This window comes from Bufo gargarizans, chromosome 4, assembly GCF_014858855.1.
Source record: "Bufo gargarizans isolate SCDJY-AF-19 chromosome 4, ASM1485885v1, whole genome shotgun sequence".
Taxonomy (NCBI): Eukaryota; Metazoa; Chordata; class Amphibia; order Anura; family Bufonidae; genus Bufo; species Bufo gargarizans.
Genome location: NC_058083.1, coordinates 198623553 through 198651352, shown reverse-complemented (window position 1 = coordinate 198651352; position 27800 = coordinate 198623553). Strand labels below are relative to the sequence as shown.

General features: G+C 43.9%; 1 protein-coding gene across 3 annotated transcripts in view; it reads left to right on the top strand.

Annotated features, from left to right (window-relative positions):
• Nucleotides 1-27800, top strand: part of ARMC9 (armadillo repeat containing 9) — a 128358-nt gene that overhangs the window by 17202 nt on the left and 83356 nt on the right. For 2 of the 3 annotated variants that reach the window (XM_044290107.1, XM_044290106.1), the window contains exons 4-8: nt 2667-2837; nt 8119-8274; nt 11850-11942; nt 14810-14834; nt 23906-24057. In XM_044290107.1, the coding sequence (XP_044146042.1) occupies nt 2667-2837; nt 8119-8274; nt 11850-11942; nt 14810-14834; nt 23906-24057 (597 nt within the window). Of the gene's footprint in view, nt 1-1180; nt 1293-2666; nt 2838-8118; nt 8275-11849; nt 11943-14809; nt 14835-23905; nt 24058-27800 lie in introns of those variants that run through there. The other variant, XM_044290108.1, reaches the window with a different exon arrangement.

Genomic DNA, 27800 nt, shown 5'->3' with positions numbered 1-27800 from the left:
TGACGAGACAGTGTGGGGACAAAACTGAAGCATTTTCTTCCGGTATTGAGACCCTATGACGGATCTCAATACCGGAAAATACTAACGCTAGTGGGAAAGTAGCCTTACATAGCTGTTGTGACAGAGTTGTATGCCCAGACACTTTTTGATAGCTGAATTTTCTATTATTGTGCAACAAACACCATTTAGTTAAAAGGGTTGTCCGGGATCAAGATTAAAAAAAAAAAAAAACTGTTAAATCACTATTATTAGCGGTTTGAAGGTCCCCCCAGATGTTTTAGGTATTTCAGCAGGGCTCCTACAGTCCCCCACTGATTGTTTGCCTCTCTGTTTATGTGTGCGGTAACTTCCTGCCGCACAGCGCAGCTTTGCGTTGTTTCAATTGTGTGTCTCCCACTTAGTCACACCCCTAAACGCCTCCTTCCTTGCTAAGAATGCGCCCTGCCCGGTGACATCACGGAACCAGAGGGGCGTGACTTAGCGTGGTGTGTTACCACCCCTTCGTGCGCTCGGAATAATGACTGAGGCTGACGGTGATGTCATCGGGCTCCTTGCGAAGCGGAAGAAGAGGCTTCGCTATGCAGAAAGGGACCCGGTACGTCACTGACTGTGATAGAAACTGCACTTCCGACTGAACATTTGTGAAGTGAAAAAGGGCCATCAGAAATGTCTGGTGAGGGAAGGACAGGCATGAATGTAATATTTAGGGGACCATTGTACACATACACCAATGTCCCCAATCCAGGACAACCCCTTTTAACTTTGAGTTCTTTTTCCTGCAGTCCATGTGGCACGTTTTTTCTCCTCTGTATGTATGCCTGAGTAGTCCACGGTAGAGCATAATATGATTTCTTTTTATTATTATTATTATTATTATTATTTTCCTATGATTTACCCAGGTGCCTATAGGGTGTTATGGGTTTTTGTGTTCCTGATCTGTACTACACTATTATAGCTGAGCCTGTTTTTAAGAATGTTAACTACGTATATATTTACTGAGCCATGAAATGCTAGCAGTCTCAGGGGCGAGTATCATTTAGACAGTTATTGTAATTAAATCTAGTAGGTTGTAACATTTGTGGAGCAGATAGGCACGCAATGTGTGGAATGTTAACACTGGGGAGGGGGTGCCTTTCTGGTAGCAACGCCCTGGCTGAGCTGATCTTCACCTCCTGCAGACAGGGTGGTGAATGTTAGGAAACGTCTTGTCTGGAAGGATATATTGCTTAATTCTTTTTCCATTTTGACAAGAGAGTGTAAATTAGGATAAGGTCATCCTTCCTGTCATGGAGGTGAGTACATAGATATTAGAGAGTGGGTGGCCACAGGATATGATAAGACGCATCAAAAAACTGGGGAAGGATTTCTTAACCCTTCATACAGTCTGGATGTTAGCTCTCTCTCACTCCATAATAACGTTTGACCATTTTGGATTTTTTAACTCGCCTAAGCTGGCCTTAAACATAAGATGGCAGGCTTCCAATGCTCTCCTATGAGCGTGATCCATGGCTTCTGCTACAGGAAGAGGGGGATAAGCCACTACCTTGCACTTTTAGGCTGCTTTCACACTAGCGTTCGGGTTTCCGTTCGTGAGCTCCGTTTGAAGGAGCTCACGAGCGGACCCGAACGCAGCCGTCCAGCCCTGATGCAGTCTGAATGGAGGCGGATCCGCTCAGACTGCATCAGTCTGGCGGCGTTCAGCCTCCGCTCCGCTCGCCTCCGCACGGACAGGCGGACAGCTGAACGCTGCTTGCAGCGTTCGGGTGTCCGCCTGGCCGTGCGGAGGCGTGCGGATCCGTCCAGACTTACAATGTAAGTCAATGGGGACGGATCCGTTTGAAGATGCCACAATGTGGCTCAATCTTCAAGCGGATCCGTCCCCCATTGACTTTACATTGAAAGTCTGGACGGATCCGTCCCAGGCTATTTTCACACTTAGCTTTTTTTAGCTAATATAATGCAGACGGATCCGTTCTGAACGGAGCCTCCGTCTGCATTATTATGGGCGGATCCGTTCAGAACGGATCCGCCCGAACGCTAGTGTGAAAGTAGCCTAGACTGTCAGCAAACTGGTGACGTCTACCAGTGATAAGTCTGATACTTTGCTAAGTGGCACCAGAGGTATCTGGCGGGTGGTTGTCTCCCTTCTACTGACCAGTGATAAGTCTGATACTTTGCTAAGTGGCACCAGAGGTATCTGGCGGGTGGTTGTCTCTCTTTTACTGACTTGAGTGTTCAGTGAGCAAGGAAAAGTTGAGGTCAACTATAAGAAAATCCTTTCCTTTTGTATCCTAATCAGTTTCTTCCATGGGCTTCATAATGGTTTTTACTGCCTTGAGGGAAACTAGCGAGAAGAGCTCCTGTCTTTGTCTCTTAGGCTCTGTTTTCTGTAGGTTCATGGCTTCTGTTTATGTTCGGTGTAATGGTCTGTGGTATCCGTTGTGTGATAGATACCAGAGAACCAGCAGACTCCATCAAGCTACAGTAGGTTCCATTGTGGTGGCTTTTCACTAGAATGTTGTGATATTCTGCCCATCAAATCTGAAGGAGTTTCTTGTGGAGACTTGGTGGGCCTGGGGAATAGCAGAAATTGTAAAATACTGCACAGACCTTTACGCTGGCTTCTGTTTGCTTGTACTAACTTTCATTGTATCTTATCTCCACAGAAAGACCTCCTCACTGCTTTTGAAGATGGAGACCGACAAACATTCTTTGAGAAGTGGAATGAACATGTCCCGCTAGAGACCCGCAGCAATGATCCTTTGGCACAAAAGCTAGAATTTTACCTTCATATCCACTTTGCCATATTTCCCTTAAAAAATAACACAGGGCGGATTGTAAGTCTGTAACCATATTACATTTTTTTTTTTCCCCTAGATTATTTTTATATTGTTAAATGGATCCTGTCACTTGTAAGGGATCGCAATCATAGACTTCTCCTCTGACAACGGGGTTCAAGTCCAAAAGGTGCATTATTTTGGCACTTCAGCAGCATCACTCCACATCGAAAATAAACACCTGTCCGTCTGGACTCTACCTAATACACGTGTTGTCTCTACCTCACCTATAGAGCGCCGTTTACACACAGGATTACATCCAGCTTCCTCAGCCATATATGGTCCAGCAGCCTCCATGCTGTGGCCACACCAGCACCCTTGGGAGGAGATGGTCCAGAAGTCCTCCCGACTCTGACCGTGCGACCCTCTTTCCGTAGGCGTCGCTGGGCCCCCCAAACTTCAGGCTTTACAAAGCCTCGTTCCAATAAATGTAGTGGAAGGGTGTGGACTGGCAGATCCCACTATCAAACCTATCCCCCAGTCCACATGAAATCCAGCCCAGAACAACATGTAGACAAAGCTGTCTTTAGCAAACTACACTTTGCTGAAACCACTGCAGCTTTCTGGATTTCAGTCATCACACCCAGCTGAGGTATCTGGGTGGGATATACATGCCTCCCAGCACTTATACTGTACACCTCACCACACACTTTAAACATGGTGTCTGAGATGAAGGCGGTATGTGATAGAGCAGGGGGGCTGGGCAGATCGATATATAGTTTTATGGGAAAAGATTCAGTCTAAGGCCTCATACACACGACCGTATCTGTTTTGCGTTCAGCAAATCGCAGATCCGCAAACACAGATTTCGGCTGTGTGCATGCTGCCATTTTCGTTTTCACTTCAATAGAAATGTCCTATCCTTGTCCGTATATGTTTAGTCTTTTTTTGCTTGGCTGCGGAGTGGACATGCGGATGCAGACGGCACGGTGTCCTGAGGATAGGTCATCAATATATATGGCTGCACAGAATAGATCAGAAAGGAGGGAATGTGACTGCAGGATCAGTTTGTTTGCAGTCTGTTACCACAGATACACATATGGGGTAATTTATTAAGACCGGCGTTGTAACCCCTGAGCTGACGGTGGATGCTCTGAAGTTATATAGAGGCACCAGCTTTTACATAACTTAGGCGCATCTAACGCCTATGTAAAGTACATCAGCTCCCTTACTGGCGTAGATTTAGATAATTTTCTACACCTTAAATAGAAGTAGAAATTAGATCTCTGCCTCTGCACTTACCAGCCAATTATATCGCCAAGCTTAGATTGGCGATTGGAAGATACATATGGGCAAACAAAAAGGCTAGACTCCCCTTCGAACTGCTAACTAGAAGGAAGAAACAAGGTGGTGTCTCACTCCCAGGGATAGAACAGTATATTCAGGCAATTCACTTGGAGAGGTGGGTAGCACTGGCGAGACCTGGGCCCTTGTCTATGCATATAGACATGGAGCTCACTCTCTTAGATTATTCAGCAGATTATATGCTGTGGTTCCCCTTTAAAAAGCCAGATAAAAACGCAATACTTAGTGTCCTCACACAGGGGACTGTTATAGCCTGTAATAAGACAAAAGCACTTAATATGGGGAAGGGAAAGCTATCTCCTCTAACACCACTTAGAATGTTGCCTCAGATATTGAGCTCATCTCATGTTGAGATCAGCCCCATTTGGAAATCGTTGCCGGGAGTAGTAGGAGGAGATTTAGTGAAATCTACTGCCCAGCACGGATATTATGCCTCCCTTAGTGAAAATAATAGTTTAAAGTGGGATTTCCTTCAGGGACAGGACTTTGAGAACACTTGTGCCAAATTTAAAAAATTTAGAAAAGTTTGTACCTCTGGAGGAACCTACCTGGCTAGAAACGTACACGTTGCTTCCCAAAGTTCCCCCGAAGTGCATTTCACTTATCTATAAACAGCTGATGAGGGAAAAGTGTGATAGCTCTCCTTCTTATGTGGAAGCTTGGGAGAAAGAACTGGGTTGTGTGCTAGAGGACTCGGAGAAGAGATATCTCCTGGCACACTCACATGGTTTCTCTAAGTGCATTTTAATCCAGGAGAATTCACTCAAAATACTCACTAGATGGTACAGAACACCTGAGTGGTTATTTCAAGTAGGATTGAGACAAGATGATCTGTGTTGGAGGTGTGGGAAAGGCAGAGGAACGCTATCACATATTTGGTGGTTTTGCCCGAAGCTGAAGACATTTTGGGAGGGTATCGAAAAAGTGATTAATCAGGTTTGTTGTATCAACCTGAGGCTCTCACCGAAACTGGTCTTACTATGGCTACCCACGGAGGACTTCAGGCCGGGCAAGGCGTGTTTACCGACATGCATGATAACGGCAGCCAAATTATTGGTGCCTGTAAAATGGAGAGATGAAGAGCCACCGTCCTTAGAGATGTGGCATGACAAAATGGCAGATATATGTAGAATGGAAGAATTAGTGGGTTGGACATATCATACTAGGGAAAGATATCTACGTGTTTGGGATCCATGGTTGAAATATGTGAGGAAGAGGGATGGAGATAACTTAGATGTACCTAAAAAACCCTGAGTGAACTAGCTGTCTTGAACACACCTTAGGGTGTTGAAAAAAGAGGGGATTCGGGGGTGGTCGGGGTAGACAGGACCCACATTTGTTGTTGTTTATGTGTGTTTTTCTCAGTACTTAAATATGCACCTAAGGAACAGCTGATTTGTCGTGCGAGATTTCAATGGACCACTTACCTGTATTGTCGGGTTCATTCCCTGGAAGCCAAATGTCTAGAATATGATTATGTGGCTATTTGTAATCTGTCATCTGCTCTGTGTTGTTTATGCACGATGTAAGCGATATGCATATACTATGTGTAAGCTATGTTTCCTGAAAACAATAAAAACAGATTTGACTAAATAGAAGTAGAAAATTATAAGAGATGGACCGGCCGGCCCTTCCCTGACCACACAGGGGAAAAGTCGCAGATTCAGCTGCAAATCCCCTTTGCGACCTAATCTGTGACAGGTATAGGTATATCTGAAAATAAATGACCCCCATGGTCTGCAGAGGAGCTGTAGAAACAAAATGATTGTTAATAAAGACCTATCACCATTTTATATGCATTGATAACAGTTTTGGTTTTTTTGTAAGATGCAGTTGTGCAAACCAAGGTTGGGGGTCTAGACTTTAGATTATACACTTCCTGTGCTGTGGCCTTGTGTGGTCCATGTCTCATATCTGACAAGTGAGTGCTATCAGTCTTAGGAGTGGTCTGTTTTTCTTGGCTTATAATAAATGGGCTACTCACATCCTTGTCATGGTAATATTTAATGGTCTATTGTCTATGATTCTTGATGCCCTATCCTCCCACTTGACTATATTGTCTTGAACCTCCCTCACATTTCCTGTTAAAGACCTCATAACCACTAATTTCTCCATCAGATACACATAAATCAGATAAATAATAGTATCAGTAATAATATATTAGGCACAAGTGCAATGTGGTATACACCTACATCTGTAAAAGTATTCCGGGGGTTGCCTGGCGCGGAGAGATGAGACTTAAAGGTGTTCTAATCTGAAATCCTGACCTACTTTTCACTCCACTTCTAAGGGTCCTTTCACATGTCCGTGTGTGTTCGGTGGATCCGCAAAACACAGACATCGGCGATGTGCGTTCGGCATTTTGCGGACCGCACATCGCCGGCACTTATTAGAAAATGCCTATTCTTGTCCGCAATTGCGAACAAGAATAGGACATGTTCTATTTTTTCCGGGATCGGAATTGCGGACCCGGAAGTGCGGATCCGCAATTCCGGCTCTGGGCAGCACATCGTGCTGCCCCATAGAAATGAATGGGTCTGCAATTCCGGACGTGTGAATGGACGCTAAAAGTAGGGAGGCTCACCAGATGCTGCAAATTTTGACTAAATGTCACAAAAATATGCACCAAATATCGCACACAGGCATGACTTGTGACCATGAATTTTGTGGGAGAAGTTGTAGTTTTTATAGGAACTATTTTGGAGTAAGTATAATGCATTGAAGAACTTTAATTAAATGGTATGTCCACTTTTATGAAGTGCTGGCCTATCCTCAGGATTGGCCACCAGCTGATCGGTGTGGATCCGACACCCAGCACCTCCACTGATGAGCTGTTTGGCTATGGCTCCGGCACTGGAAGCAGCTAACTCCTCTATGCAGTGTAGTCTCTAATTGATATGGAGAGAGATAAGATGAACGCTAAAGACATATCGCTAGGATATGCCATTAATGTCAGGTAGGTGCAGGTCCCACCTGTGGAACCTGCTCCTATTTCCAGCATGGTGTCCCCGAAGTGAAGGAGAGTGCTTTGGGCATTCACAGCCACCTCTTCATTCACCACTTTGAGAATGCTAGACGTAGCCGTGCAGTGCTCGGCTATTTTCGGAACTCGCATAATGGTGAATGGAGGGTGGCCGCGCATAGGCGTGGCTGACCTCTGTTCACTTTGGGGCTCTCATTCTGGAGGTAGAAGCGGGTCCCACATCTGGAACCCATTCTAATCTTAAGTTGATGGCATATCCTAGCAAAATGGGAATACTCCTTTAAAGGATAACTGTAACATTTAAACCCTTATTTCAATTTTCATATATGTAGTTACTAGTAACATGATATTCCAGAATCAGTTACTATTAGACTGACTTACCCCATATTTAATAAGATTCAGCTCTTAGCAACCAGTCTGCATAAAACTGCAATCTCACTATTCAGTTAAGATGGCCGCCACTGCCCTCACCCTAAGGCTAATCCCGCCTGCCCTCACGAGCCAGTAACACTAGCCCCCCAAAAGTGTCAGTAACCAGAGCCCTCCCCCTTAAAGGGTTAATCTCCTGCAGCACAAAGGGGTCGTCTTACCACATGTTGCTTTCATTTATACACTGAGCAGATGGCAGATCTCCCTTCCCTGGTCTGCGCTGCTTCAACTCTGCATTCTCCAGCTCTGCTGAGTGAGGGAGCGTCTGCCAAGCGCAGGGACAGGGAGAAGTGCACACAGCCTAGGCATTGTTAGCACTGGTGCCTTGCAGGGTGCTAGGTCAAATCTGCATGCAGTGTGTATGTTCTCCCCGTGTTTGCAGGGCTGTCCTCCCACACTCCAAAGACAAACTAACCTAGAGCTCCATTGGGGACAGTGAGTAGTAATCTTAATGACAATGTAGTAAAGTGCTACGGAACATGTCTGCGCTATATAAGTAGTATTTTATTAATGCATACAGTATATTTTACATGAGATACTAATGTGTAATGTATTTCTATATAGGACCGTGCTGACTGCGAAGAGCGGATTTCTCATTTTAAAACCTACTTGGAAACCAGTGGAGCGGCGCTGAGCCAGACGACAGAATTCCTTCCATTCTATGCCCTTCCCTTTGTTCCTAATCCAGCCGCTCATCCATCCTTCAGAGACCTTTTCCAGGTAACTAATAGAAATACACTGCATAGAGAAACTGAACTGGCAGCCCTATTAGAATAATAGCCATTAGCTGGGATGAGAAGCTGATTTCAGATGGTTACATAACACGGGTGCCAGAGGCTTTCCAGTCACTTGATGTTAATATTGTATTAGTATTATAATGACTGATGGGCACTCCAGTTAGGAAATGAGGCCAGAGCACTGCAGGAAACGAACAACAGAGGTTCCTTGTAGAGGCTCTTGACCTGTTGCGCCCCCTCTCGTACACAGTCGCTCCGAAGGAACTGCTGCCCAGGTCCTGCCATTACATCCCAATACTAAGTATTTTATATGTTCTGTGCATAATAGTTTACAGAACCCATTTCTTTAACATGGGCGCTTCTAGTTCCGTCAATCCAATAGCCTTATTCAGTTAAAGAAGTTCTTTGCAGTATGTAACACATGGTTAACTATTTGAACATGTATGGGTTATCTTTTTTTCTTTTTGCGACTACCATCTCCCTTATTGTATTAAGAGTGGGAGCAAGCAGGGAGGCATTATTCATTGCTTGCACACTATACAGAACCATATTTCAAAATCCTCAGCATTCCTGCAACTGAGTCATCAGACCCCTTCTCGCTATCTGTGGGGTTACTGAGCTTTTGTGAGGATAACTGGTGGGTTGTGATGTCTGGGATGTAAGTTCCTTACACACAATATTCCATTGCTTGTCACACTGAGATCATCCATCTGATCCTGTGTCATTCCCTTTACATCAGTATTACCGATACGGCAATGTCTGATCTCTCCTTTCTAGCTATGTTGGTTTATAAGGCCGAAAAAAGACATCTGTCCATCCAGTTCAGCCTGTTATCCTATAACAGTGATGGCGAACCTATGGCACGGGTGCCAGAGGCGGCACTCGGAGCCCTCTCTGTGGGCACCCGCGCCTTGGAAAAAGTCTATGGCGTACCAATATGCTTTATACTTTTCCTGCCATTCATCAGCACAGGACGCACTATGAACAGCACTGGCAGCACACTGAATGTAGGCTATTAAGCTATTATAGCTAAATGATAAAGTACATGGAAGATATACTATATTGGTATTCAGGGTAAATTGCCGTGTTGGCACTTTGCGATAAATAAGTGGGTATTTGGTTGCAGTTTGGGCCACTCAGTCTCTAAAAGGTTCACCATCACTGTCCTATAAGTTGATCCAGAGGAAGGCAAAAAAAAACTGTGAGGTAGAAACCAATTTTTCCCACTTTAGGGGAATAAAAAATTCCTTCCCGACTCCAATCAGAATAACTCCCTGGATCAACGACCCCTCTCTAGAAGCTATAGCCTGTAATATTATTACACTCCAGAAATACGTCCAGGCCCCTCTTGAATTCCTTTATTGTACTCACAATCCCCACCTCCTCAGGCGGAGAGTTCCATAGTCTCACTGCTCTTACCGTAAACAATCCTCTTCTAGGTTTGTGTACAAACCTTCTTCCTCCAAACGCAGAGGATGTCCCCTCGTCACAGTCCTGGGGATAAATAGATGATAGGATAGATCTCTGTTCTAACCCCTGATATATTTTTACATAGTTATTAGATCTCCCGTCAGTCGTTTTTTTTTTCCTAAAGTGAATAATCCTAATTTTGATAATCTTTCAGGGTACTGTAGTTGCCCCATTCCAGTTATTACTTTAGTTGCCCTCCTCTGGACCCTCTCCAGCTCTGCTATGTCTGCCTTGTTCACAGGAGCCCAGAACTGTACACAGTACTCCATGTGTGGTCTGACTAGCGATTTTGTAAAGTGGTAGGACTATGTTCTTATCACGGGCATTTATGCCCCTTTTGATGCAGCACATTCTTATTGGCCTTGGCAGCAGCTGCCTGACACTGGTTTTTACAGCTCCGTTTGCGGTTCACAAAAATTCCTAGGTCCTGTTCCATGTCGGTGTTACTCAGTGTTTTACCAGTTTAGTATGTACGGGTTGCATTATTCCTTCTCATGTGCATAACCTTACATTTGTCAGTGTTAAACCTCATCTGCCACTTCTCTGCCCAAGCCTCCAATCTATCCAGATCCATCTGTAGCAGTATATTGTCCTCTTCAGTGTTAATTACTTTACACAGTTTAGTGTCATCTGCACATATTGATATTTTACTGTGCAAGCCTTTTACAAGATCATTATATATATATATATATATTGAAGAGAATAAAGCCCAATACTCACCGCTGAGGTACCCCACTAGTGACATTGACAATCTGAGTGTGTACCGTCAATAACCACCCTCTGTTTTCGATCACTGAGCCAGTTACTTACTCACATACAGACATTTTCTCCTAGTCCAAGCATTATCATTTTATATACTAACCTTTCATGCGGTACAGTGTCAAATGCTTTGGAAAAGTCCAGATATACGACATCCATTGATTCGCCGCGGTCAAGTATAGAACTTGCCTCCTCATACAAACTGATTAAATTAGTTTGACATGACCGATCCCTCATGAAGCCATGCTGATATGACGTTATTTGCTTATTTTCATTGAGGTACTTCAAGATAGCATCTCTTAGAAAACCTTCAAACTGTTTTCCCACGAGAGATGTTAAACTTACCGGGCTCTGTGTTTGGACCTTTTTGAATATTGGCACCACATTTGCTATGTGCCAATCCTGTGGAACACTCCCTGTCAGTATAGAGTCCTTAAATATCAGAAATAAGGGTCTGGCTATGACATTACTTAATTCTCTTAGGATATGGGGGTGTATGCCATCTGGTCCTGGCGATTTGTCTATTTTAATCTTTTTAAGACGCCGCTGTACTTCTTCCTGGGTCAGACACTTTTAATGGGGAATTTACTTTTACATTCGGCATTTCATCTGATAGTTTATTTTCCTCAGTGAATACAGTGTAGAAAAAATATTTAACCGCTTTGCTTTCTCCTCATTGCTCTCTGCAACTCCCCCCTCATCACTCTGTAGAGGGCCGACACCTTCAGATTTATACTTTTTACCATTTATATAATTGAAGAACATTTTAGGGTTAGTTTTGCTCTCTTTGGCAATTAATCTCTCGGTTTCTAGTTTGGCTGCTTTTATTATTTTTTTTATTTTTTTTTACTAATTCTATTTTTTTCCTTTTATAGTTTTTCAGTGCTTCTTCTCTACCCTCCTGTTTTAGTGATTTTTAAATGCTTTCTTTTTGTCATTTATTGCTTTCTTTACAGTTCTATTTATCCACATTGTTTTTTTTTCTTGTTCCTTAACCTTTTATTCCCATAATGTATGTACCTCTCACAATTCGATTTTAGGATGGTTTAAAAAAAAAATAACATTTTGTGGCAGTATTTTTATTTTTGAGGACTTTGTCCCAGTTAGATAGGCCTATGACCTCTCTTAAGCTACTTTCACACTCGCGTTTGGTGTGGATCCTTTTCCGTTCAGAATGCATTAGGCCAAAACTGATCCTTTTTGGACCGCTTGTGAGAGCCCTGAACAGATCTCACAAATGGAAAGCCAAAACGCCAGTGTGAAAGTTGCCTTAGTTGGCTAAATTTTGGCTAAATGTTTCTAATGTATATATTTTTGGTTTATTCCCAGGATTCTTGGGCTCCTGAGCTAAAGTCTAGGTTGGAGAAGTTCCTATCGATGACTCTTAAGGCTGGAAGTACTCCTCGTCTTGTTACACTATATGTATCCTTTGTAAATTTTGGAATCTGGAGGCAAGAAATGTTACATCGTCAAAAGGGATTTCATTTATTTTATTTATTACTTTCAACTACAGGATGTTCTCCTTTTTAGCTTTACATTTTGAACAGTATTCTACAATGAAAGTGTGTATGCTGCTCTTACACTGGGTAAAATATGTTTAATTCGTGCCAGGACTCTTTTATAGGGGTTTTCTGGGTCATCGATAGCTGATCGTTGGGAGTCCAACACCCTACACCCCCACCAATCATTTAATATGAATGATTACCAGCTACTGTCCTAGCTCTATTTGACTTAACTCTTGTGTCACGGAAAAATGTTGGAACACAATTGCAAAAAAATTGTAAAATTTTCCAGCATCAGGAGGTGTCAGTTTATTGAGGCAGTTTAGATTGGCATCTAATGGTGCCTTTTGTGGGTCCCTTAGGCCTCTTTCACACGGGCGTCATTTTTTTGGCCCGGCTAAGAGCCGGGTGCGTTGCGGGAAAATGCGCGATTTTTTCTGCGCAAGTGCAAAACATTGTCATGCGTTGCACTCGCGTGAGAAAAATCGCGCATGTTTGGTACCCAAACCCGAACTTCTTCATAGAAGTTCGGGCTTGGGATTGATGTTCTGAAGATTGTATTATTTTCCCTTATAACATGGTTATAAGGGAAAATAATAGCATTCTGAATACAGAATGCATAGTAAACCAGCGCTAGAGGGGTTAAAATAAAATAAAAAATAATTTAACTCACCTTAGTCCACTTGTTCGCGAAGCCGGCATCTCCTTGTGTCTCCGCTGCTGATGAACAGGACCTGGGATGAGCTGCTCCATTAAATACCGGTTAAGGACCTTCGATGACGTCACTCCGGTCATCACATGGTACGTCACATGATCTTTTACCATGGTGATTCACCATGGTAAAAGATCATGTGATGACCGGAGTGACGTCATCGAAGGTCCTTAAGCTCTATTTAATGGAGCAGCTCATCCCAGGTCCTGTTCATCAGCAGCGGAGACACAAGGAGATGCCGGCTTCGCGAACAAGTGGACTAAGGTGAGTTAAATTATTTTTTATTTTATTTTAACCCCTCTAGCGCTGGTTTACTATGCATTCTGTATTCAGAATGCTATTATTTTCCCTTATAACCATGTTATAAGGGAAAATAATAATGATCGGGTCTCCATCCCGATGGTCTCCTAGCAACCATGCGTGCAAATCGCATGGCATCCGTACTTGCTTGCGGATGCCATCCGATTTTCACACACCCCATTCACTTCTATGGGGCCTGCGTCACGTCAAAATCGGACATTATAGAGCATGCTGCGATTTGCACTGAACGTACAAGTGATGCGTTAAAAACAACGCTCATGTGCACAGCCCCATAGAAATGAATGGGTCAGGATTCAGTGCGGGTGCCATACGTTCGCCGCACGGATCGCACCCGCACGGAAAAGTCGCCCGTGTGAAAGGGGCCTTAGTCATAATATATCCCATTAAGAGCCCATTCAGACAACCGTACGGCCGACATACCTCTGTTGTGGACCGCAAACAGCGGGTCCGAAAAACACAGGCACTGGCCGTGTGAACTCCGTGCTGCGGTGCAGGCCCACTGACCTCAACTGGTCCACGATCCACAACATACAGCAATAGACAGGACATGTCCTATCTCTTGCTATGCGGAGGTACAGACCCAGAAGCTCACGGAAGGGCTTCCGAGTGTTTCCGCTGGCTTTCAATCTGTGCCTATGCACCGCAAAAGATAGGACGTGTCCTATGTTTTACCGTATGTTGCAGATCACTGACCCATTCAAGTCAATCAGTATATACAGATTGCAGTCCACAACACGGGGCGCGGTGGCTTTACGGTCGTCTGAATGGGTCCTTACGAAGACATGAATAATTTAAAATAAAGTATTAACCCAAACCACAGTTTGGTAGGGACTGAGCCATCGAAACATAGCGCTAATTAGAAGAAACCATAAACTAGAAAACTATAAATTATCCCAATGTAGCCCAAAGAGGGGATGAACACAAAGTATCCACATCACTATATCAATGCAAGAGATCCAACCTACATTAGTATCATGCACCAAGTCGTAACCTATTGTAACCATAGAACTCCTTCATATCATTTTACTATGCTAATTACAAAGAGAATCCCAGCATCTAGTCTGTAATGCTTCCTGATCGATCAGTATTTTAGCATTATCCCCGCCGCTAACAAATCTAATTACTCTTTTCTATCAGTCCCTCAAAATTTGAAGCCTAAATATATTGCCTAGATGGATAGCGGTAAAATCCTGGGAGACGCAGAAGGGTTAGAGGTCCCTGTAGGAACTGCATCTGACAGACGTATGCGCACCTTTAAAGGGCAAGTTGTGCATGCGACAGATTGGAGTTTCTAGGTATACAACATATTCAGTGTTACAGTTTATATATGCATTATGTCCGCACTGCTGGAGAAGTCACCTCTGCAGCTTGATTGACAGCGGGACATCCCGCCCTTCCCTGAAAATCACTGCTCCCCTGTTAGTTTGCGCTTGTCTTTTCTGTATTGTTTTCTAAGATACTAGGATGTGGCTGTTTTTTGAAAATGTCGCTGTTGTGGTGATTCATGCAATGCCAGATTGGTTCAGCAGGAACATGACGACACAATACAGCTGCAGAGTGGTGAATAAAGCGCTTTCCATGCTGTACATAGTAATCTAAGGGGCTGCACTTGTGAGATGTTCGCAGAGATGAAAACAAGTGCTCTTGTCCAACATGCGCATCCAAGCAGTGCATTTAATGTGATGACTAGATGAAGGGCGATAAGGGAACCTTAGACGTTGTATAGTACTTTTCCTCAGCGTTTCGAAATCCAGAAAGAGAGTGGCCAGAACAGCAAAGGTGAGGACAATGTCTATTTTGAGTTTTTCTTCTTACTATACAGAACTTATATTTCAAGACGTATTGGTTGTGCTTATTAAAGAGAGTGGAAAAGTATCTAAAAGTAGTGCAGTCAGCGTCATAGAGTAAAACCCCTTTTGACAAGGAACAGGTTTTGCAAATATTCTTAAAGGGGGTTTTCCACTTTGCATCTACATCTTTTAAAGGGATTGTCTCACTTCCGCGAGTGGCATTCATCATGTAGAAGAAGTTAATACAAGGCACTTACTAATGTATTGTAATTGTCCATATTGCTTCCTTTGCTGGCTGGATTCATTTTTCCATCACATTATATACTGCTTGTTTCCATGGTTACTACAACCCTGCAATCCATTACTTCTGGTAGTGCTTGCACACTATAAGAAAAAGTGCCAGGTCTCTCTGGTTGCTGGGACTGTGGTGGCACAGAGAGGCTGGTGCTTTTTCCTATAGTGTGCAAGCACGACCACCACTAGTGTATTGCATGGTAGTTGTAAAATTAATCCAGTCAGGAAAGAAACAGATATGGATAATAAAAATACATTAGTAAGGGTACTTTCATATGAGCGTTATTCTTTTCCAGCATAGACTTCCGTCCTAGGGGCTCAATACCGGAAAAGAACTGATCAGTTTTATTCCCATGCATTCTGAATGGGGAGAAATCCGTTCAGGATGCATCAGGATGTCTTCAGTTCAGTCACTGAACGGCGTTTTGATCGGAGGAAATACCGCAGCATGCTGCGCTATTATCTCCGTCCAAAATACCGGATCAGTTGCCGGAAAGCCGGATCCGGCATTAATTTACATAGAAATGTATTAGTGCCAGATCCGGCATTAAAAATACCGCAATGTCTGATCTGTCCTTCCGGTCTGCGCATGCGCAGATCGGTAAAAGTGTGTAAAAAATATATAACGGATGACATCCGGAGAGACTGATCCGTTTCTTGCAATGCATTTTCAAATGCTGTCCGTTTGCATGCAGTTTGCCGGATCACTCTGCCGCAAGTGTGAAAGTACGCTAAGTGGCTTGTATTAACTTTTTCTACCTAATAAATGCGATTTGCTGAAGTGAGAGAACCCTTAGATGACCCTGTGAATTTCATTTTTTTTTTTTTTTTTTCTTTTACTCCCTGCCTTTTTTTATTTAATTTTTTTTCATTTACATAGCCGTATGGGGGCCTGTTTGTTTATTTTTTTGTTAGTTTTTTTCTTCGAGACAAGTACTTTCTAATGGCACTATTTAATATTGCATATGATGTAGTGGGGAGCTGGAAAAAGAATCCAAATGGTGTGGAATTGGGAAACAAAATGCAATTCTGCCACTTTTTTTTTTTTTTCTTTTTTTGTTACGTCATTCCCTATGCGGTAAAAATGACCAGTTACTTCTATTCTCAGTATGATTACAACGATAACCCACTTGTATGATTTTTTTTTTTGTTTTTTTTATTTTTTTTTTTTTTACTTTGTAAAAAATTTACCGTATTTATTCTTTTTATTGTTATGTTCTAACTCCTATAACTTTTTTATATTTATGTCTATGGAGCTGTTAGTAATTATGAGTGGGTGTGACTTTTTGATCACTTTTTATAAAAAAAATTTGGGGGAGGTGAAGTGACAAAAAAAAATTGTGAATTTGCCATTTATTTATTTATTTTCCATTGCAACTTTTGCCATATGGGATAAATATTGTTATATTTAAATAGTACAGGGGTCTTTGGATGTGGCAATGCCTATGATGGTTTTTATTTTAATTTTTGGGAAGGGGGAGTGATTTTAAAAAAAAATATAAAAGTTCAAAAATGTTTTTGGTTTTTTTCATGTCACCGTAGGGGACTATAACCAGCATTAATTAGATTGACAATTGCATTCTATGATGGATATTTATTTATCCTTTTACAGAACACATCATTCAATGTATTTCAATACAGTGCTGCCATCTGCATGCCTGTATTGGAATATACCAGTGATGGCTCAGACCCTCAAGCAGGCTGTGATGCCTATCACTGTAATGTAACAGCTTCCCCGATCTCAGCCGAGGAAGGCTATTGCTGGAGCACACGGCTCCCGCATCTTCACCGCTCAGATGCCATGGTCACATTTGACCATGGAATTTGAGGTGTTAAATGTATAAGATCAGCCTTTATCACCTATGACAGACATTAGCCCTGGGCTTCTGCTGTTTGAAACAGCAGAAACCTGGCGGCTATGGCACCTGCTATACACGGGTGCAGGCACCTTCTTTAAAGTAATGACTTCCATTAGAAGCTAGCTGTAATTTTATAGTGTATTTCTTTTACCTTTTTATTTCTCCTATCTTCCGTTCTGGGCTTTGGTCACATGGCCATGTCCATGCTCCGCTTTATGTCCTGTGATTGTTATGTCCATAGGCGGGTCAAAGAAGAAACAAGGGCAGTGATTGGGGAGTGTTTATATAGCTAGCGGGGTGGGAGGAGCTCTAAACTAGCTGGACATTGTTAGGGGTGGTGCTACAGGTATGGTAGATAAAGGAGAAATGCATCATGGGTTTGGTTGGATACAGCAACAGGAAAGGATACATGCAAGATGGAAGCAAACCAGAGCGATCTGTTTACATGGTGAAAATGGGTCTAAAAAATAGGGAAGATATGCATGTAGAGAGCAACTACATAATCTGTGAAAAACCATAGTAATCCTGGAAAACTTCTTTAAAGCTAATTTGTCACCAAAATATAGGTTCCTATGAAACCTATCATATTGTAGGGATAGGTCTGCAGTGACCGTATGGCACCAAAAATATAGTATTTTAGGTTAGTGAAGACAGAAGTTGTATTTGTATTCTTCTACGGTAAATCGCTTTTACATGAATTAAATATTGATGGCCTATCTTCAGGGTAGGTCATCATATATCAGATCCGTGGGGGTGTGGATCCAAATCAGACAAGCACTGCAGTCTCTTCATACTACACCAAGGACAGTCCTCTGCTAGGTCGTTCACGTGATTGGGACTGAGCTGCACGCTGACCATGTGACTGATGGACACAGCGTCACAGGCCTAGGAAGTTGCAGTCAGCGCAGAATCTATTGTTAGGCCTCCTTCAGATGGCCGATGGCAAACTTGCCCATGCCCTGGATGAGTTTTAAAATGCACCGCACACGGACAGGGGTCCGCACACGACCCATTACTTTTGAAGGACTGGGTCTTGAGGAAAGACAAATACAAACAATGCTGGGATCTTCCCAAACCAGTGATCGTCCATGTGGAGATACCAGTTCATCTCAATGGGTCAGTGTTCAATCCCGGTGCTGTCCATTCTAACCTCAGACAGCGCCCATACAGAACCATCGCTTATGTGAAATCCGCCTCGTCAAGGTGATAAATGTGCGGAGTTCGGCTGATGCCTGCTGTTTCTTTGTTGGCACACCGTCACCCATGAAATACTGTTCGTTATTTTTCTAGTGCAGGTGGGGGTGCAAAAGAAGCCATTTTGTTGGCTGTTAAAGGGGTTGTCTCCCAAATGCAGTTTATTTTATTCTGAGATCGTGCAAAACAAATGTTTTTAATTGTAAATCGTAAAAAGAAATGCTGTTACACACTTGTTATTGTGCCCCCTGGTGTTCTTGGAATATCCATCCGAGGCTTGGGCTACTTTCACACTCTCGTTTTGGGCGGATCCGTCATGGGTCTGCAAAAATGGATCTGTTACTACAAACGGATATGTTCATGATTGTATCTGTAACATTGCCGAGACGGATCCGTCATTAACTCCATTGAAAGTCAACAGGGAGACGTATCCGTTTTCGATTGTGCCAGAGAAAACCGTTCCCATTGTGTGTCAGAACTGATCCATTTTGCTCAGTTTCATCAGACGGACACCAAAGCAGAATGGAGACGGAACGGAGGCAAACTGATGCATTCTGAGCGGATCCTTTTCCATTCAGAATGCATTGGGGCAAAACTGATCCCTTTTGGACCGTTTGTGAGAGCGCTGAATGGATCTCGCAAACGGAAAGCCAAAACGCCAGTGTGAAAGTAGCCCTTAATTGGTGGTTACTAAGATCCTCTTGTACATGGGACTGCTGGTCTGCGGGTCAGAAGGTAAGAATGGCCGGCTTCTTGTTGCCAGAACTGGAGAAATTAGGTGAAGAATATCTCCACACGGGAGCATTTTTTAAAAGAATTAAGCCAATTGAAAACGTATGTTTTGCGAGATCCAACAGAGTAAATGAATATTTTGTAGTGGAACAACCTGCGGCTCGTTCTGTTTTCCCTGGCTTTTGTAAATGGAGGCTAGGCTGTTTCAACAAAGTGGTTTGTCTGCAAGATACTTACATTACCCGCTAGAGATGTAGCCAAATATTTAACTGAGGCAATGCAGGAGGCCTTCATGTATTGCAGAATGTTTGACGTGCGTATCTGCACATTCTATGCTTTACGGATATTCTAATAGGTTTATTTTAACTCAATGCAGCTACTAATATAAACGTATTACAGGTTCTTACATTGTGAAGAAATGCCCTGCTTGTCCTTTTAAAGTCTGATCCATAGACCACACACATTACTGCTGCCCTGAACGTGGCCACCGATGGAGGAGCATGTGACCAGACACATCCATCGATAAAAGAAAACGTGGATGGGGAAACTAGCGCATGTGCCGCGTATTTCGGGGGGGAGGTTGATGGACAAGTTGGACAGCAGTGCTGTGTGCTCCACTGAAAAGGTTACTGACGAGAGGACTTCGCTTTAGGCTACATGCACACGACCGTTCCGTTTTTTTGCGGTCCGTAGAAATGCCTATTCTTGTCTGCAAAACGGACAAGAATAGGACATGTTCAATTCTTTTTTTTTTTTTTTTTTTGCGGGGCCACGGAAAGGAGCATGGATGCGGACAGCACACGGAGTGCTATCCGCATCTTTTGTGACCCCATTGAAGTGAATGGGTCCGCACCCGAGCCGCAAAAAGTGCGACTCGGATGCGGACCCGAAAAAAACGGTTGTGTGCATGAGGCCTTACAATGAGATCAGTGCCAAAGTTGTAATAAGTTTATATTAGTCAGTTTCATACATTTCTCAGTTTAAATTACCCACCACTAGCTGTGAGGAGGACAAGGAGTTAACTTCTAGGTCTGCGAAGAAGGGATTATTGGGAAGCAAGCCACGGTTTGAGAAAAACAGCTTTTTGGAACATTAAAATGATGATTATCAGACAGTGTTGGGAGAGAAGTATGCCGTGGTTACAAGGAAAATTCTGACCTTAAGACGAATTTATTGCCGTACGCTCAGTCCGTGTTTTATCCGCATATTTCTTGCCAAAAATAAGAATAATTCCAGCAGGTGGAAAATGGAAAGCTTCTTTCAAAAGAAACATGGCCCATAAATCAGCGATGTGAAGGTGCCCCAAGGTACAGATCTTCCACTTTGGAGGCAAATGGTCACAGAGTGGCAGAATCACAAACAACTTGCCCACTGCAGCATGGGCATGGAGAGGGAGGAAGAAGTCTTCACTTCCTGTGCTAGAGCCCAGTGTCGGGGAAATAATGTCTGACAATATATGAATCAATTACTAGCTGATTGGCGCACAGTTGGGGCTCTTTCACACGGGCGGATGCTCGGGCTTTTGTCACTGTGATTTTGTAGTAAAAATATCACAGAGAGGCACAGATTATTATCAATCATGTTAATGCTCTGTGTCTCTGCTGTCCGGAGCGGGGCTTGGCATTCTTTCACGCAGCGGATTACCCGCACGACATCCGCTCGTGTGAGAGAGCCCTTAAAGGGCCTCACATGTCCATGTCCCGATGCAAATTGATTTGACAAACCATCGTTATTACGATCATTCATCCCCTATTTAGTTTGCATACTGTTGCCAGCACATCCCCTATTTACAATGGATGATATGCTGCTGACAAAAAAAACTATTTTAGGGCCGCCTAAAAGATGTGATCACCCGACAAACATGCATGTAAAGGAACTTTAGGCTAGGTCTACACAACGACAATTTTTATAATGGTAGTATATGGTGTCGCACTGCAACATACTGCGACGCGACAGTTGCAGAAAATCCATTCGCATGTTGCAGCGCGACACCATAGACTGCCATTATAAAAAATGTCGCGTGACAAATGTTGCAGTGCATAAAAACCTTGCCATAAAACCAGTTTTAGGTTGGTTTTTAGTAAAAAAACAAAAAAAAAAACGTATGATTTTGCATCGGTTCCTGCACAGCTTTTACTAGTAGTGTAGCTCTGCGCCACTGCTGATTGTCTGACTATACAAAGCCTGTGCTATGAGAGAGAAGCCCTTTCCCTGGTCCCTTAGGCTACTTTCACACTTGCGTTTTGTGCGGATCCGTCTTGTATCTGCACAGACTGATCCGCACGAATAATGAATAATGAAAACGCTTGGATCCGTTTGCATTATTCATTCAAAACAAAGTCTAAGTCAAAATGGATCCGTCTTGACTTACATTAAAAGTCAGTGGGTGGCGGATCCGTTTTCAATTGCACCATATTGTGTCAGTAAAAAACGGATCCGCCCCCATGGACTTACATTGTAAGTCTAGACAGATCCGTTAGGCTCCACATAGTCAGAGGGTCACCAAAACTCTGCAAGCTGCGTTTTAGTGACCGTCTAAAAAACATAACGGAGACCAAACGCAGCCAAATTGATGCATTCTGAGCGGATCCTTATCCATTCAGAATGCATTGGGGCTGAACTGATCTGTTTTGGCCCGCTTGTGAGAGCCCTGAACGGATCTCACAAGCGGACCCAGAAACGCCAGTGTGAAAGTAGCCTTAGTTATAACCAGATACACGCTAACATCGCAGCCCATGCGGCTACGGAGCACTCCAGATATAGTACACTTTCCTGTACTCCAGCATTTACTAACTTGATGGCTCTCAGTTTATTTTCATTGACTCGGAAGACGCTAGGGTGAATGGAGTTTTGTTAACTCCTTCCATGATACATGTAATTTGAGTCTCTGGTGCTGAGAGGTGTATTTATTTCAAAACGGGAAAAAAATGGGATGGAACCCAAGTGTGTCCAGACTGTGTATATTAGATTATCCGTACCCTTAAGTGCCCCTCTTCAGGAGTCAAGTCATTCCGTGTTCATTGTTCAGGACCTGATGGCATAGATGGGCATAAATGAATCCTGTCATTGTTTAGGTCTTAGTGTTTGCACTTGAAATGTTGAATGTTGGTAGTTAATATTGGGCGTTTTGTGTATCATTAATGCTGCAAATCTTATGTGTGTTGTACATATGAATGTCTGTCTCTCCCCCGTAACCCCCCACCCCCCTTCCCCATTTTTTTAGTATTGTGTTTTGTACAGCTAAGTATATTGGAATTTTTCAAGGTTAGAAAGATACTAAGTGTTGGCGCCCCCTTGTGGCAGCCTTACAAAAAAACTGGGCACTTTAAAGGGGTTTTCAACTCCTTTTAGATATTCATGACCTGTCCTTAGGTCATCAATATAAGATCGGTGTGGTTCTGAATCCCCACCGATTAGCTGTTTTCTGCAGCTGCCTGCGCCTTAAAGCGGTATTCCGTTTTTGCAATTCTGAGCATCAGTTGACAGGAAACAAGACGGTATCACTTACTGATAGTGACTGTTCATCTGCTGTGTTCTCCTGCTCCCCATTGAAGTCATCTGATGTTTTACTTTAGTTTTGGTTCCCTTTCTGGATGACATCATGTCGCCATCTGAGGCGTGGCAAGGCTTGTAGACACAACATCATCAGTGCCCTTGCCTCTGAGGGTACCTGCACATGGGTGCCGGTGAGCACGCAGATCATTCACAGGAATTGCCATGCAGATTTCTGGGTGTTTCTGCACTCAAAAAGCATTAATGCCGATTTGATGCAGATCTCACCCTTCATTTGAAAAAGATGAAATCTGCTAAAACCGCAAACATAATTGACATGCTGCGGATTTGAAAATCCATATGGCAGGTCAATTTCCAGGCGGAAAAAAATCCACAAAGTGTTTGAGTATAGTCTATTCTCATGCACTTTGGAACTGTATTGGGCCGAATGCACAGGGCCGTGGAGCACTGACGTGAGCGGTCCGTGATATCCCGGCCTGGCATCCTGCTGACAGCAGGAGCGCACGGCGTCATTGGTTGCTATGACACCGTGCGCTTCATGCCGTCACTGCACTACGGTAATACAGTATAGATCATACCAGTGTATTACTGTAGTGCAGAGGCGGCATGAAGCGCACGGCGTCATAGCAACCAATGTCAGCAGGATGCCAAGCCGGGATACCACGGACCGTTCACGTCCGTGCTCCACGGCCGTGTGCATTCGGCCTTACGCTGCGTTTTTCTGCACTAGAAAGACGTCCGTAATTTGCCACGTGTGCAGGTAGCTTAACGGCTATTTTCTGCTTATTCTCCTGGACCCTGCTGTGTAGATGTGATGTCGGCAATGATGCTGTGTCTTAGGTTGGGGTTTTTCCAGCAGGGCTTTAAGCAGGCTTAGATCTGTGACGTTAGACCTGGAAGGGGGGGTACCTGATACTACAGGGACCCCCTGTGAGTCTCGTGCTGGGATGTGAACACTGGGTGTGGGTCACAGAACGCAGTTAAGCTGGAACAATCAAAATGCACTCAGAACGTCATCATCTGACATATAATGCAGTGTCCTCTCAGAAAACCAAGCCTCTACTGGTTTCAGCTGCCATTCAAGTCCCTCAAGTCAACTGATCAGCGAAATGCCAAGCTGAACGTCTCCCTACCCATTTGATGTTGGTGCTTAGGCCACCAATTTTGGTGTCCCAGATAACCCTTTTAACGCGTTTCAAATAAAAAAATGTCTCCAAAGGAAACCCACAGCTTTCCATCACTGCACCCCTCTCCACCGGATTGTCTATCACACATGGACTTCTTTTATGTACATACTAGTTTATCAGACGCCATACTGATCTTTAGACTTCCCTGTAAAAGTTACATTTTGGTTGCATCACTTTACGTGTTTATGTTGAGATTTTGAGGCTTCTTTATTCCACTGTTTTACTGCGAGTTTGGAAAAACGTGGCAAACACTTGACCTGACCGTCTTTTGTGCCCTGCAGAGGTGCAGTTTCAGCAGCAGTTGGCAGAAGCGGAGCACAGAGCCATCACCTACATGAAACGCTTCAATAAGATGCAGGCTGACTACCACAACCTGATCGGGGTCACCGCCGAGCTCGTTGACTCTCTTGAGGCAACAGTCAATGGAAAGCTGGTAAGAAACCTTCCATTTTTCATAAACCTTTCACCAAATAATGTGATGTACACGTGTGCTGCCGGAAGTTCGCCCTGGCCCCGTTTACTATAATGGGGACGGGCCGGAGATGCGGCCACAGCACGGCAAACATGCCGAGAGGCCGACGGATCTATTCAAATTAAATGGGTCTGCATCCGTCTGCGGTCCCCAATGCACGGAATGGCCCGGCAACGTGTGCATGAGGCCTAAGAAGGTTATTCTATTTACAGCTGCTTTAATATATAACATATCCTGAGAACATATCTCTTGTGTGTGTACAGCGTCATCATCTTCCTTGGTTTGCAGTTCGCCTGTAGTAAGAGATTTGCAGACGATACTTCTACAACAACCACATAAGAATTGCAACAATTAAAGGAGTTGTTCGAGTAAATGTATTTATATATTTTTATGGGAAACTGCTGTGGGACTATAAAACCCCCTTAGATCCCATACTGCTGCTTCTTACCGTTCACTCGGCTGCAGCTAGTGAAGTGTTGTTGTGGCTCCAGAGGCGGTAGCCTGTGGCCTGCAGCAGATCACTGGTCTCAAGACTGTAGATACCAATGATAGGCTGCAGTGGTATATGATAGGTCATTGACTTCAACCCATGGAAGAGAAAGGAGCTGCAGTGTTGAATTGGAAGGGACTGGTAAAGGTAACATATGGAGTGTTTATTATTATTATTATTATTATTATTATTATTATTATTATTATTATTATTATTACATGAGAGGAGTCAGGGACAGGACACATCTCAGGTAATTTGCATATGTATCAAATAGTTTTTTTCCCACAATAAAAGCACACAGAGCTATGGGGACTGGGTAGTGCGGATGTGCTAGCGGCCATCTAGCAACCCATGTCCTCAGCTCTATACCCAAAATCCCAGTGACAGGTTCCCTTTAAAGGGTCTGAATAGTTCTGTCAATGCAAGATTTTAGACTTTACTTTTTAATAAATTGGCAACATTCTGTTTTCACTTGTGTATTATGGGGTAATGAGTGCAGAATGATATGGAAAAAATAGGTTTTTATCTGTTTCAAAATGGCGAGATGCTAAAGCTTCCAACATACTTATTTTACCATTATTGTACAGTTGCCATGCTCTGTCTGCTCATGTAATGATCTCATTGTAGGGAAATGTCCATAATTGTGCAGGACTGGGGATACCGGTGATGACCCTGTATGTAACGTACAGAGGACTCCAGCCTGCCTCCATCTATGTACATGTGCCCTATGACTGGCCATCACCCTGTCTATCTGATGGTGTCTTCAGTAGAACGCTGAAGACAGACTCTCCTTAGCATCACTCAGGTCTTTGCTAAGAAGACTCTTTACACCCTGTTTTTTTAGTAGGAGAAACTTCTTTTCCTAACAAAGTATATTACACAAATGTTTAAAGGGTTTCTGTCACCAGATTTAACCCTAATAAGCTAGCTGACATTAGCGATGTGCTAATGTCAGCTAAACCTAACTAGCCTATTCCTACTTTTCTCTATGCCCCCGTTACTCCAGAAATATAACTTTTATAATATGCTAATTAGCCTCTAGGAGTGGATGGGGGTTGCGGGCGGGCGTTGTTCCTGCTCCTAGAGCAGTGGTCCCCAACCTTTTTTGCACCAAGGACCAGTTTCATGCAAGACAATTTTCCCAGGGACCGGGTGGGGGGAGAAGGGGGCAGGGATTCTGGGGCGGGGCTTAGAGGGTGGGCGGGGCTGACTGATTCACGCTCATAACAAAACACAAGGTGCATATTAAAATATATAATGACTATATAAGCTGACTATGGTCGGCCTGACTATGTCAGCCATATGTCAGCCCCTCATGTCAGCCATATGTCCCCCAGGTCAGCCATCAGCCCCCAGTGCAAATAAAATAAAAAAAACACTTACCTCTCCTGCTCCTGGTCACCATCGCAATCATTTTCATTCTGCTGTTGGCTGTGTATAGCGGCGCACAGTGTGAGGTCACAGAGCGACCTCACGCTGTGCGCAGCCCTGCACAGCCGCTAGCCGAGCCGTGGACCAGGAAGCGGTGAGTACAGATCCTTCACCGCTTCCTGGTCCTTCTGTACTAATGAAGCGCTTCCATAATGGAAGCGCTTCATTAGTACCGCGTTTAAAGACTGCCCTGATCACCGCGTCCCGGCAAACCATCCTCCAGGGCCCGATCCTGGGCTGTGGCCCGGCGGTTGGGGACCGCTGTCCTAGAGGCTCCGTTCTACAACCTTTGTCACCTCCCTCCAGGTCCTGATTGACAGGCCCAGGCAGCGCTCGCATTGGTCCGCCAGCCCTGTGCTCTGGTGAAATCTCGGCTTGGGAGCGTTGAGAAAGCTGACAGCCTGCGAGCGTCTTTACCTTACTGCGCCTACGCCAAATACTGAACGGCGCGAAATTTTTGTAATTTAGGGTTTATTTGTACATGCCAAAACTGTGAAAATTGTCCTGGCTACCAGAGTGCAAAATGTCCATATACCCTTGGCAGCGAAAAGGGTTAAGATGTAGGCAATCCCTTTTTGATTCTTCAAGTATTTATGTGTGTGTATAATTTTTAGCTCCTTCAGTTACTTTTTATGGGTTCTACTTGAATTTTTTTGTGCTTTCCATGTAGGTTATCAATTACAGATAAGCTCCTGTAGTATCATAATTCAGCATTCTAGTGGAGGTGATTGCAGTAGATTTTTGATGTTCTTGAAGTATTTGACCTGCAGGGGGCAGTATTAGTTAAAAATGTTAAACCACAAAAGGCATGTGATAGAAAAGGCTGAACTGTTAAATGTCCATCCACCAGATGGCGAACTTGTAAAATAATCCTCCTCCAGAGCAGTATTCACAACAGGCTGCTGTGTTGTCTGTGCAAAATGTAATGCAGAACATTTAGAAGGTTGTGTTCGGATTGTACAAGTAAAGTGCTGCAAATAAGTCACGTTCTACTGAATCTTTTCCCACAAAGCTAAATCTCACTCTGCTCACCTTCTCCTGCTCTATAACATACTACTTGCATATTGGAAAGCCAGTCCGGGATATTCCCTTAGATTATTGGCACCACATGGAATGGGGCTCTGTGTGTTCCCCGTGTGACTGGAGTAATGGTCCGCTCCATTCAAAGGCTGTGGGACTCCTGGAGATAGCTTAGCGCAGGTTGGGCATCCCTGGCCTCGCACATTAGTGGAATGCCAGTGCGCATGGTTGACATTCTGCTCCATTCATATAGGGGCACAGGACCTCTGTTCTGTGACCACTGGGATACCTACTGATCTAATAGTTATCTGCTATCCAGTGGCTAGGGGATAACTTGTTCTAACAGAAATACCCCGTCAACAAAGAGCGTAGAAACGTTGCCGCTTGCAGATATCTTGTTACTGTGTGTTGCATACATGATAATGAGAATCAGTGCTGGATGGATAGGCAGCAGATCATCCTCTGTAGGGCCCCTGTCACAGGGGAGTATTTTGATCATATATGAAAGACAAAACCAGGACTTGAACATATACAGTATAAACAGTAAGGCTACTTTCACACTAGCGTTCGTCGGTCCGCTCGTGAGCTCCATTTGAAGGGGCTCACGAGCGGACCCGAACGCAGCCGTCCAGCCCTGATGCAGTCTGAATGGAGCGGATCCGCTCAGACTGCATCAGTCTGGCGGCGTTCAGCCTCCGCTCCGCTCGCCTCCGCACGGACAGGCGGACAGCTGAACGCTGCTTGCAGCGTTCGGGTGTCCGCC